This window comes from Corythoichthys intestinalis, chromosome 15, assembly GCF_030265065.1.
Source record: "Corythoichthys intestinalis isolate RoL2023-P3 chromosome 15, ASM3026506v1, whole genome shotgun sequence".
In the NCBI taxonomy this organism is placed as follows: domain Eukaryota; kingdom Metazoa; phylum Chordata; class Actinopteri; order Syngnathiformes; family Syngnathidae; genus Corythoichthys; species Corythoichthys intestinalis.
This window is the reverse complement of record NC_080409.1, coordinates 16,823,710-16,836,159: the sequence shown is the minus strand read 5'-3', so window position 1 is coordinate 16,836,159 and position 12,450 is coordinate 16,823,710. Positions and strand designations below refer to the sequence as shown.

The window sequence follows — 12,450 nt, the reverse complement described above, 5'->3', positions numbered from 1 at the left end:
CGTGTAACTTTAGTGATCCTCTTTCTCCGAATTCACCAAAATATGGTACATCAAAAACATACCAGTGTAGAAGGGAAATGTGGGGGATACTTTAACACTGTGACCTCAGAAAACAATGCAGAGGAACGGAACATGACAACAAACTGTGTGATACGGGGGCAGATGTCCATGTTACTAACGGAATGTAGCTTGAAAATTACGCTCCCCATGTTTGTGTGCGCGTATGTCTGTGAGTAAAACCAACATCAGCTTTAACAATGTCAAACACGCTGAGTTCATTTTTTAAAAGTTTACACCCTTTACCTCAAACTTTTCATATGACCTCCAGCAAAGTATGGTAAAAACCTCAAGAAACTTAAACCAAAAATTAGTGATAGCCCTCAACTAATAGACCATTCTGGACTAATTTTCTTTTGCAATTACTCCTACAGGCAAAAAAACTACAAGTTTGAGTGAGCCCACATGCCGAGAGGCACAGCGCACGAGTTTTGCATGTGTAACCGTGCGTTTCAGCGTGAGAGCTTGTGACCATGCATACAGTATGCTTCTCTGTGCCTATGGGTGTAGCTTTAAGAGACTGCATGGCACTCTGACCATTAATGCGTCTTCCACCCTTGGTATATCCACTTAGAGCACAAATATGCAAGAAAGAAGCTGTGCATGCGGTAAATTGACACAGCTGATTGGAAAAGACCTAAAAATTGAAGAGCAGACATATCGTAGGAAAATGTTGGAATAAATGGACCTAAAAGAACGTTACCTTCTATAGGCCCATCACAAACAAATACATTAACACTTAGAAAGTATTTCCAATGCGTTCCTTGAAGTTTCATTCAAGCTCTTTCTCTTTACCGGGACAAAGCAGTGATTCTCACTCACCGGCAGACTGGAAGGGCGGTCTGTAGAGGAGCTGCCGTCCTCGTTACTGTTCTTCCCAGAATTCCCTGGGCCAGGTCCTCTGCTGCTGTAATTCTCTTGCCGTGCCTCCTTCAAAGAAAAAAGATATTTTGAAAGTCACTGACACATCTTAACACATTGACTTCTATTTACAGCAATAGACGATGAATTTCCTATTTCAAATAGATTGGACGTCTACTAGTGATAAACTCATTTAAATTCACAGCAGAAGGATGAAAAGAACCAGATGATTATACGCCAATGCCCGCTAAAGACTTAATAATAGTAATATTAAGAGACAGAACTTTATTAGCATTTTATCAATATTTAGTGTTAATACTGTAATAGAAGTACTGTAAAATTTACACCCGTTTTTAAAGGGTACCATGGACAGAAAAACATGTAGTTCTTAAAAGATAAATGTTAGTACGAATTATAATAATTTGATATTAAAACCTCTCTTTATGTTTTAAACTTTAAAGTTAGTCTTTAACACAGGGATTCTACAGCTGTTTACATGCATAATTGTACTCGAAATGAGAGTTTCAAGTTTGCTGGATTCAAATGTACATTAAACTGTTGAACCACCAAAATTATATTAGCAAAACCAAAATAAAACCAGGATTTGTGTGCTTTAAAATGCATATACCTTCAATGGCGGAACAATGTGAACAGAGCCCAATTATTCCTGGGCGTGAGTGTGTGTGAGTGGGCGGGTGGTGACAGGCAGCCAAGCGGCAGGCATGAAAATCTCTCACCTTTCGGCGAAATTCGCCGTTTTGAAGTCAAAAAGAGTGACCTACGTGAACTGTGTAGTTCAGAGGAGAAAATTTTTAAGGGAGGGGCGTTCGGGAGATTTTCTTAATGTCGGACGCTTGGTATGCAAGCGGGGAAAGCGGCATAAAGCCAAAAAAGCACACCAGAGTGGCCAAAACATTGACTTATTTCAACGAAACAAATGCCAAGCTTGGCTGTACATCAGCCGTGAATGAACACCTAAAGCGCCGTCACCCAGTTGTAATTCTGGAAGACGACAGGAGACAATTACAAGCTGGCAGATTGTAAATCCATCTAACTAACTAACGACATGTTTTATTAAAGTTGCTAAGCCTGTCGCGATATGCAATGAGTCCATTTATCACACGGTAAATTATTATCGTCGCGTGCATGCGTGCATACATTTGTGCATGCGTGTTATTGGTCATCAACACGCCCTAGAATTAAAGTTCAGAAAATAAGGAAACACATCTATAGTTAAGGCTGTAAAGGTTAGCATTGCTACATTGAGGCTAATGAGGAAAAAGACAACCTACTTTAACCTGCCATAAAACATTGGCAGTCTTATCCAAAACTTGCGGTTAAAAGGTGACACCTCAAACATGAAAAATCGCTGGTTAACAGCATTTGCAAATGAAAAAAAATGAAAAAAATGACACTGATGATTACTGATTGATTACTGACACCACATGCAATGACAAAAATAACTTTTTTCTGCGGAGTGCAAAGCTTACGGTTAGCGGTTTTTCGAACGTACTTCTAGTGAACATTTCAAAATAAAAGCACGTCATGTTTGTCATATAAATAACGATTCCTGGAATTAATCCCACATTCTTCAGAATTCAGATTCTACACTAAGAATAGCTTTAAAATGACACCTTTTATGAAAAATCTGAATGGCAATGATTATAATACTATTATATATAGTAGTATGCTATAATATTAATGCAAGATATTTTTTCAAGAATTGTTTTGAATCATGCTGTAAAGGCGAAATCAGTGTTCTGAATCTGTATACGTTCCATTCTTTCGCACTAGTTAATGGTATCAGCATTTTACCTCATTGTTTGTGATTTATTGTTGTCATTTACGTGTTTATTTGTACTTTAATAAATAATTTAAGTGTTCCAAAATGTTTTTGTGAATTAATAAGCGTAATCAAAAATGTCATTGGGGGCGGGGGGATTATTAGATTAGTCCACTAATCGTAACAATAGTCGTCTGACTAATCGGGAGAAAATTAGTCGTTTGGGACAGCCCTAGTTGTACAGTGTACCGGAACATATTTCCTCCATACCCTTCTCACCTTTTTAACCCCTGACCCATTTTCATGCCTTAAGCAGGGAAGGTGGAGAGGAAGGTGTATTACAGCTCTGCATATCATCTTACCTTTCTGTTTGACCCTACTCTCGCCCAACCACGCCCACTTTACACCCGAAAACCGAGCCCAGGTTTCGCACCCCCCCTAGTTCCGGCCCTGTATGCCTTCACAAATATTGCATTTTACACTCCATTAGACATTAAGTGGTCTTCATCCACAACAACAATGTTTGACTCCCTTTAGCATTCACATCAAAATTCCAGAGCGTGGACCTGCAATGATGAAAAAAATACACACACTAAAATACCAGAGAGAGCGCATGCAGGGGCATAACATCAGCATCCCATCAGCCCCCCCAAAATCATTCATGCTTTAACCGTTCCAAACACACACACACACCCCCACACCGACATAGTCAGTCCTATTGTTCAATCTAAGTCATTTTCTTCTCCTCTGTAATCACAAGCCTATCTAGTGTAATGCAATTTTCTTTCCATTGTCGAAGGTGTTGCCCCCCTTCCCTATCTCTTTCTCCCGCTTTATATCAGCGTCTCCTTCCCTCTCTTCTTCTCCTTTATTCACTACTGAGGTCGTTCCTCCATCATGTTAAGCGTCAGCTGCACAATAGCAACTTGTTATAGAGCTCCAAGTGGAAGGATTAGCGATAACTGATAGGCAAAGGATCACATGCACACAGCCACACACAAGCTTTCACTCATGATGCAGGTTATACATGCATGTACATCCATGCACCGCGTGCCTTCACTTTTCTACTTTTAAGATCAGTTTTCCCTTCTTCAATCTTATCTTTTCTGTGATTAGACTGCAGTATTTGGGCAAGACTCTGGGAAGCTAGTGGATATTGTGTAGCAGCAGGAGATTATCCTTCACAGCCAGAGACTTGGATGCAATCTATTATTAACAAATTAATAGTGAAGTCATTTGTGCAGCAGACTGAATTACTCGCATGTAGAAGTTAGGGTAGATTGCATGTGAAATCTGATATGAAGCTAATATTCGTGCCATTTTCCCGCCAAAGTTCCAGCACATACACAGTTCTTGAGCTGCTGTAACAGCTGCGTGCACATACAGACAAAAGTTAATGTATTCACTCATCCATTATTAAGAGAAGGTAATGTAATGACCTTAAAAGCCCATGAGTAGTTCCTGGAAATCCACATTTCAATTATCGCCCAATTAAATCTCAGAAGCAGAAAGAAGGTGGCATTTTTATCACTTAAAATTTTAAAAATGACAGACTGGCATAGCAGCAACATTTTTTGAATAATTACATATTCTCAGCTTTCACAGTTTGACTTTAATAATTTTGTATTATGCAATTATGCACATTACTGATTGTGTTTCTTTTTACAGGTGCTTTGTGCACATCTTTTTTCTTGGACAGGATTTAATTGTTCTTTTTGTCCTAATTTTCTTTTCTTGTCTCTAATTTTCAATTAATTTTCTTTCTTCATGTTTAGCGGCACTACGTAATTGTCTTAAATCATTTGGTGGAATACAATTTCCAGATTTTTGTTGTTCTTTATAACTTGTCCAAATGTGTACCTTCTGAATGTTCCGGAAAATATACTTTCTCAACTACTTGGAAATGGAGGCATGGCAACAGGGAAAGTTGCTGAACATACTAGATTGACAGTAGGAACAACAAAAAACTGTCTGATGTTAAAATAAAAGACTGTTACTGTGTTTTCCCTTTCTTCTTGAGCTATCACAGACTCAAAGCATTGTTTAATTACTGTATCAGCCAAAAAATGTACAATGAAGGAAAAAACAAAAATAAACATATGTAAGTGACACTATATCAAGTTTTTAGGGGGAAATTTAGTTTATCAGAGACCAAAAACAAACATTATACGCAGTAATAATAATAAAAAATGAAGGAAAACACACTAAATCGTGTAATTTTCCTCGTATAAGCAGCTATTTTTTCCAGGGCGGTTTATTTTATTATTTATTTGGTTTAATAGCCAACACTTTATTTGACAGCGGCGTCATAAGACTGTCATAGGTCCGACTTAATGATGACATGACACTGTCAAGGGCATTAATGAATGCTTATGACAGATGCCATTAAGTGTCATTCGGCAAATTGTGTCACTAACTCCATTTATGTCCAGCTCGGATCTTTTACATCCACTCATAAGTGAAATTATAAACCGGATGACATTAAATGACATCTGGCATAAGCATTCATTAATGCTCATGACAGTGTCATGTCATAATTATGACAGCAATATGACAGTCTTATCACGCCGCTGTCAAATAACGTGTTATCGGTTCATATCTTTTGGTGTAAATACACCATAACACAGTGAGGACAGCTGCGGCTTATAGTCCGGTGCGGCTCATCTATGAACAAATGCCATTTTCACGTCACATTTGGTGGGTGACAACTTATAGTCAGGTACGCCTTATAGTCCGGTAGGCGTAAAATATGAACATTCATTCAGCTAACTATAGCCTAAAACACAACAAAATCCATTAAAGTCTTCATCTTCACTATCACCTCTGAACAACTCTGCCAGCCTTGGAAGTAGAAGGCATGCCTAGAGCACCCTTCTCACGGCTGTCGGGGTAGGGGGGGAGGGTATAAATTGCAGCCAAACGACGAAAGAAATTGCAATGTATAGTCCAGAAAATACAGCATATAGTTATAGTTTTTGTTATTCTCAAAACTATATCTGACAGTAGAGACAAAAAACCCAATGATTTTACACAACCTGCCACACTGGGGACAACGTCATAAATTAGACTCCACTATTTTCTTCCATGACACTTTGACAGGGCAGAATTGCATAGATTCAACAAGCAGAAACAACTGTGGTTGGCACATGAAAATATAATGAAGAAGGCGTGGAGTGACCAGTGTGGGTGTGGTTGACCTTTCACAAAAGCTCTGCCCCCTCAGTTACGGTTGCTAATCAGACAAACTTTGTCATTCTAACTGCAAAGGGGTTGTGGGCAGATGAATATAATGGAGTGTTTTAACTTTTATGCAGTGATGTTAATAACCAAATATGATATAGCGGTGTTTCTAACAGTGTTATTTTTCCAGTAGTGAGTAATCTAATTAATTACTTTACCCATCGATGCAACGCCGTTAGAGTTACTGAAGATGTGAAGGGGCGCGTTACTACAGTTTGGTTAAATGAAGTGTGAGTTGTCTGATTTTGTCATACATCCACTGCCTGGACTTTGGAGAGAGCAGAGTGGCAGGGGGGAAGGGAAGGGGGTGGTGACGCCGTTGCAAACATGATCATGATTGGCTAGGTGGGCAGATCATGCCGTCCTCTTCACGCTGTGTCACTGCACGGCATGTTCTGGCAAACACAAGACAGCTATAATAGCCAGGAAATTTCAAATGTAGAGTTCTCAAACTTGGATTATTTCAATATTTAATATTGTTACTGTACGGCAGTTATTAGGGCGCTATGTTATTTAAAATAAACAAGCATCACTTTAATGCTGACGCACTCAAAGAATCCACTGCAAAGTTCATTCATGAAGTTCACTAACTTGAGCTAATAATGAATAATGCTCGTTAGCATGCACGTTGTTTCCTCACTATCCTCACTATGAGCGTACTTTTGTAAAGTCTTCCGCCATTGTAAACATCTGTTCAAAATAACATTTTCCTAATACATCTTGCTAATACAGCTTATAGTATATTTTCTCTCTGGTGACTTTCTGTGTTGAGAGGAGGTGTGTGTGCGCATAATGTGTAAATAACGATACGAGTCATACACATGTGCTCCTTCTCCGTTAATATTCAACTAATTAATATTAATAGTAGTAGTGGTATATTAACCCAGAAAAGGTGAACATACTCACATTCCTGCATCATAACTTGGACTGAGAGAGAAATATGTAGAAAATGAGCAAGTCTCGAAAAATGTTGAGATGGAGCTTTAAAGTCCGTGAAGTGCCTCCAATACATCTCTCTCTCTCTCTCTCTCTCTCTCGCTATATATATATATATATATATATATATATATATATATATATATATATATATGTATACATATATATATATATATATATATATTCTATTTAGAAGTGTTGTTACTTTTTTTATGGAAAATAATTATTTTTGTTCTAATGTTTAGCAAATTGAGCTGTGGCAGTGGGTTTAGTCAATAAGTTCTATTTCAATTTTCTTTAAAATATTTCAGTTATTTTCTTGTTATTTATTCATTTTAACATTATATTAATGTTGATGTTCCAGTTTGCAAATATGTTGCGAAAAAACATATATATATTTTTTTAACTCATACATCTCAAAATAAGAGCTATTATTGCAATACCGTGATACCGTGAAACAACAGCATTTTTGCTTAATGTTATCATACTGTAAATATCACATACCAGCACATGCCTAGTCCAGACCTCTAAGTCCAGAGGTCGGGAACTTATGTCTCGCGAGCCATATCTGGCTCTTCTGATGAGTGCATCTGGCTCTCCGCCAACCATTAATTGTAAATGTGGAACCGGTGTTCGGCCATTCCTTACTACGCGGCGAAACGTCCTACACAATGCTCAGCACGCTTGAGCAAGCATCCGCACGCATGCGCACATCGGTTAGAAGTGGCGAGTACTCACTATTTTTGTTTTTATTCAGTTTTTTAGAACCTTTTTACTGCCTCAAAGATACTTTTTGCATGTATTACCCTCTAATACTTTTAACCATTGTGGTTTTTTTGTGTTAGCTTTGAAGCAGTTGACCACATTAGTCACGTAGCGAATTTGAAACATCCTTATTTGATATACAGTAACTACATTTAAGTATTTTCTTCAGGCATTTTTTTAGTATGTTATGCCTGCATGCATCTAAACAAAACAAGTTTAGAGCGCACGGTAGTACTTTGGGTGTCAAATTCGACTAATGTAGACGTTTCGCCGATGTAGGAGATTTTGGCAGAACACCGGACGGCTCGTTTGACATGAACGAGCTGCGATGAGCTGTTAGTCCAGTCACACTTTTTTGTACGTTCAAACATACGCCGCAATACTATGCTTAAATTCAGTGCCCATTAGTATTCCTCCCGTCGTGGATTGCACGGAGATGGGCATTAGTACAGAGCTCGTTATGCGACTTAAGTCTCCGCTCAGCCAGCAGCAGGGTTGGCACCGCCCAACTCAATGCCGAGCGATCTGGAATACATAAAAATGTCTAGGAGAAAATTAAACCATGAAAGTGAAGTGTGTGGTACCTCAAGTCATACAGGTGCGCAATCAGTTTGACTTTCATGAGTTTTTTCACCTGTCAAAATTGTTGCCACTTCCAGGTGAGAAAGACTCATGAAACAGCTGCTCCGGGAGGCTCCACCTGTCTCGGCCACTGTTTTTTTCAAGTTCCCTGGTTGCGGTTTCCACTTCCAGGAAATATATGCAGTGCCACACCATGATTGTATTTGTTATTTTCCAAGTGGTGAGTGCGCTACAATTGTAACTTACCAAGTAACGATGTCAGGCTTTCGTTGTTGTTTTCTAAAGATTTATTTAGATCACAACTCGGTGACTGCTTGCAAAAGCCGAGCGTGCTTTCACTCTTGCTGCCGCATGATGTGTGGAATCATATTTTAAAATATGTTGGGTGTTTTGGTTCTCTCGGTCAAAAAGGTTCTTGACCCGTCTTAGTCCATTGGACTCCAGTTGGGTTTTTCGGCTTTGGGAAGGAAAGAACCTAAGGGTGTACCGGTACATGTATTTGTATTGAACCGTTTCGGTATGGGGTGCTCGTTTCGGAACCGAGGCGTACCGAACGAGTTTCTGACGTAACGTAACCTGAGGCTGTGAGTCGATCGGGTTACAGTTTCTTTGTGTAGATTAGATTTACTCTGTCTTCTCTACTATAATAAGGACCAACACGGTAGGACAGTATATAACCAAGAAACGTCAATGGCGCGACAACGTGGCCGCCGCGAGAATGCAGTGAAACGCAGGCGTTAAAGTCAATCAGTCAATGCACACCATTCGCAGTGCGGCCGCATGTTAGACACGTCCCAAAAGCGGCTCAATGCGACGCATGCGAAAAAAACGGCAGAGTTTATTATTTGACGCGAGACGCGGCCCTCCTGTGTCAATACTACTAGCTAGGATCGGGCAGACCGGAAGTCACTCGTGTAAAAATACGGTGGATCCGGTCGATTTTCAGACTAATATGCAATCGTAACCCACTTTTTGAGTCCATCAGATCTCTTGAGTGGTAGATCGGGGCACAGTTGACTTGTCTTTGTGGATTTACGGCTGTCTTCTCTGCTATAATAATAACCAACACGGCCCCGTGTTCAATACAAAACACTCCTACAGCAACAAAACAAGTAGGAACTAATATTCACATAGGAACTAAAGTTATACAACATAAAATACACAATATAAATGAATACTGCATCACATTTGTAAAATATAAACACATGATAAAATAAATAATAGCCCATTTAAATAAAATAAATTGAAATGAGATAAAACACCTGTAATTAAATAATAAGAATAATACACAGATCCTGCTTACACAGTTAAATTGATTAATTTCTGTGTGGCGCTTAAACTTGAGAAAATCCACCAATAAAGCTTTTGAAAACCGTTCATAAGAAGAAAAAAAAAAAAGATTCATTGAGGCATTTCATTTGTAAAATACATGTTAAAATCTTTGTCATTGGGATTGCTTTTCTCTTTAGCACAGGACTTCTTTTTTCTTCTTTCTTTCAGAAAGAAAGCTGACCAATACGCGGGGTCTGAAAGGCAAATTGTTGTTGGATTATTATCTTTAAATACCCGCTACTTTTTGAGCAGAATTCTAGCTTTGTATAGGCTAATGTTCCTATTGTTGAAAGCACAAAAGTGTGTATTAAACAACTAGCACATTTATATTTTGCATTTTGTTTTCTTAGTGTACCAAAAATGAACCGAACCGTGACCTCAAAACCGAGGTACGTACCAAACCGAGATTTTTGTGTACCGTTACACCCCTAAAAGAACCGTATTTATACTGATATACTCCTTCAGTACCTCATGTCAGATTTAGATATTCCATATGAACTCGTCTAAGTGTCCTTGAGCAAGATACTGAACCCCACGTTGCTCCTGGTGCTGCGTCACCAGTCGGTAGATGGTGAGATAGTGTAAAGCGCTTTGAGCGCCTTGAAAGGTGGACAAGCGCTATATAAGTATAACACCATAACCATAACACCATAGGCGCATCACTTCATCATTTGGACATCCTTAGCTTATTGATCTTTTTTGTTTTCTTACGTAAAGTTTTATGAAAGTTGGCAATCGCAAAACCACCAAATAAATCAATTAGGCAATGGGGCATCCGAAAGCTTGACGGAGCTTGCTCCTTAACAACGGTCTCGAGGGTGTATGATTGGTCGATAGCCGTTTAGGAGGCGGAGTTTGCGAAGGGTAAATTATTATGAGCATTTTTTTCCAGGGATGTGATCAAAAATACCATTCATAGATGAAAAACGTCATAAACAGACAACATCGTGTAGGACACTCGAAGTGTTGGCTGAAACAAGTCCAATATTTACTCAGGCATATGACTCTGTAGTGTGTGTGTGTGTGTGTGTGTGTGTGTGTGTGTGTGTGTGTGTGTGTGTGTGTGTGTGTGTGTGTGTGTGCGTGTGTGTGTGTGTTTGTATGTGTGGTGAGCACGTGTGGGTGCTCGAGGGGATTTCTGTTTTAAGTGGGTCAAAGTGAGGTTGCCCTCGCAGTACTGTTTACACTCGTGTTCTTACATCATTGCCGTCAACTATAAGGACAGCGGGTGAAAGAAAGATAGAAAGTGAGAGAGAGGGCAGGGGGAGGACAAGAGGAGAAAACATAAGGTGACACTGCGACTGCATTGAAAAGAGGAGGAGAAGAGCAAGAAAATGAAGAGAGGAGCGCTGATTAAAAAGAAAAAAAAGTCTCATAAAACATCAGAGGCAAATGAAGTAGTGCTGCAAGTGCATCCTTTCATTTGAGCCCCCCTCCACTCCATTGTCTCAAAATCCCATTTCCCAGCTAATTTAGAAGCTTCTAAAATACACTCCGCTCCATACCTTAAGCCTAAGGCCACGGCTAATCCTGTCTCCACACACACATTTGCTGAAGAACGCACAGGGGCGCACACTCATTCATCCTCCGCGCTTTTCAAAAGACTTCATCTTGGCATAGTGGAAACGAATGAAGGATATTGAAAGCAAGCGTTTGAAGTACATGAGGGAATGCAGAGGAATCAAACTGTGAGTTAAATGCTATTAGACAGCTGTGTGCAGAGCCAGTGTAATATTAGATTTGATTGAATAGATGACTGCTGAATGTGGTGTAATATATAGAGCCGGGGAGGCTTTATGCAGACGTAAATCAATATTGCAGCACTGCGTTAATCTCAGTCACAGGAAGACGGCGAATGAGATGCTCAAAAAATGTTGAACGCTGACACTTGTTTTGGAGGCCTGCGTGTTCCCGCTTTCAATCAGTTGGCTTCAAATGTATGTGCAAGGGTGAAGTTCCCTCTTGTTAATCGCGGAATTAAAGTTTTCATTTCCTAAGGGTCAAAGGTGTCCCCTGATAAGGTCTGCTATTCAAAAGACACGTCATCTTGTAAAAGGGATCGCTGATCCAAAAAGTGATCCAACCATCACAGAGTGACAGCTTCTTTTTTTCAGTCTGACATTTTTCATCCCTCACATCATTTAAGACATGCACTTGGCCTTTTTGACTGGTTGCACTGCACAATTTTGAACTCTACATTCAAGGAAGGGGCAAGGTGAACTCTTGCCTCCCTTTCAATCTGCAGCAATGGAATTCAAGGAGTGTTGAAAGAAACTTAAGAAAAAATAAACGTGCATGACTGAGCCACTATTCTAAGAAAAAAAGAAGCAGCCAGGGAACATTTTATAGAGTATGATGTGAAGATCAAAATGTTATTAGCCTCAAATCTGCCAGTCTTTTTCTTACAAAACAGATTTTTGCATACAATTTTATAGCAAAGTCAACAAATATCTGCACTCTATTTGTATTATATGATACACCAATACAAAAATTAAATTTACATCATTTTTCAACATGGTCACCCTTCTTTTCAATGTCCTTGTTGCATCCACACACAAGCTTTCGGATACCCTCAGAGAACAAAGGTTCCGGTTGAGCAGCAAGCCATGTATGCAACGCCTCCTTTACCTGTTGATAGGTGGCGAAACGACAGCCCCTTAAAGCATCTTTAGTTGAGCTTGTTATGCCTGATTTCATATGCAGAACCATGACTAATGTGCATATGGTTTGCAATAGGAGTGGGAACCTCTTGGTACCTCACGATACGATACGATTTGCGATACAAAGCTCAGGATAACGATGATCTGACGACAGAACCGTGCCGCCCATACGGCAATTTAAGCAACCGCCTAAGGGCGCACCAGCGTCCAAAAAGGCGTCAAGAAAAATATTCA

At 39.5% G+C, this 12,450-nt stretch overlaps 1 protein-coding gene across 2 annotated transcripts in view; it reads right to left on the bottom strand.

The window, feature by feature from the left end:
- arid1b (AT-rich interactive domain 1B) overlaps positions 1-12,450 on the bottom strand; it is a 400,911-nt gene that overhangs the window by 218,693 nt on the left and 169,768 nt on the right. For both annotated transcript variants that reach the window (XM_057859493.1, XM_057859494.1), the window contains one exon: positions 880-987. In XM_057859493.1, coding sequence (XP_057715476.1) covers positions 880-987 — 108 coding nt within the window. The remainder of the gene's footprint in view (positions 1-879; positions 988-12,450) is intronic.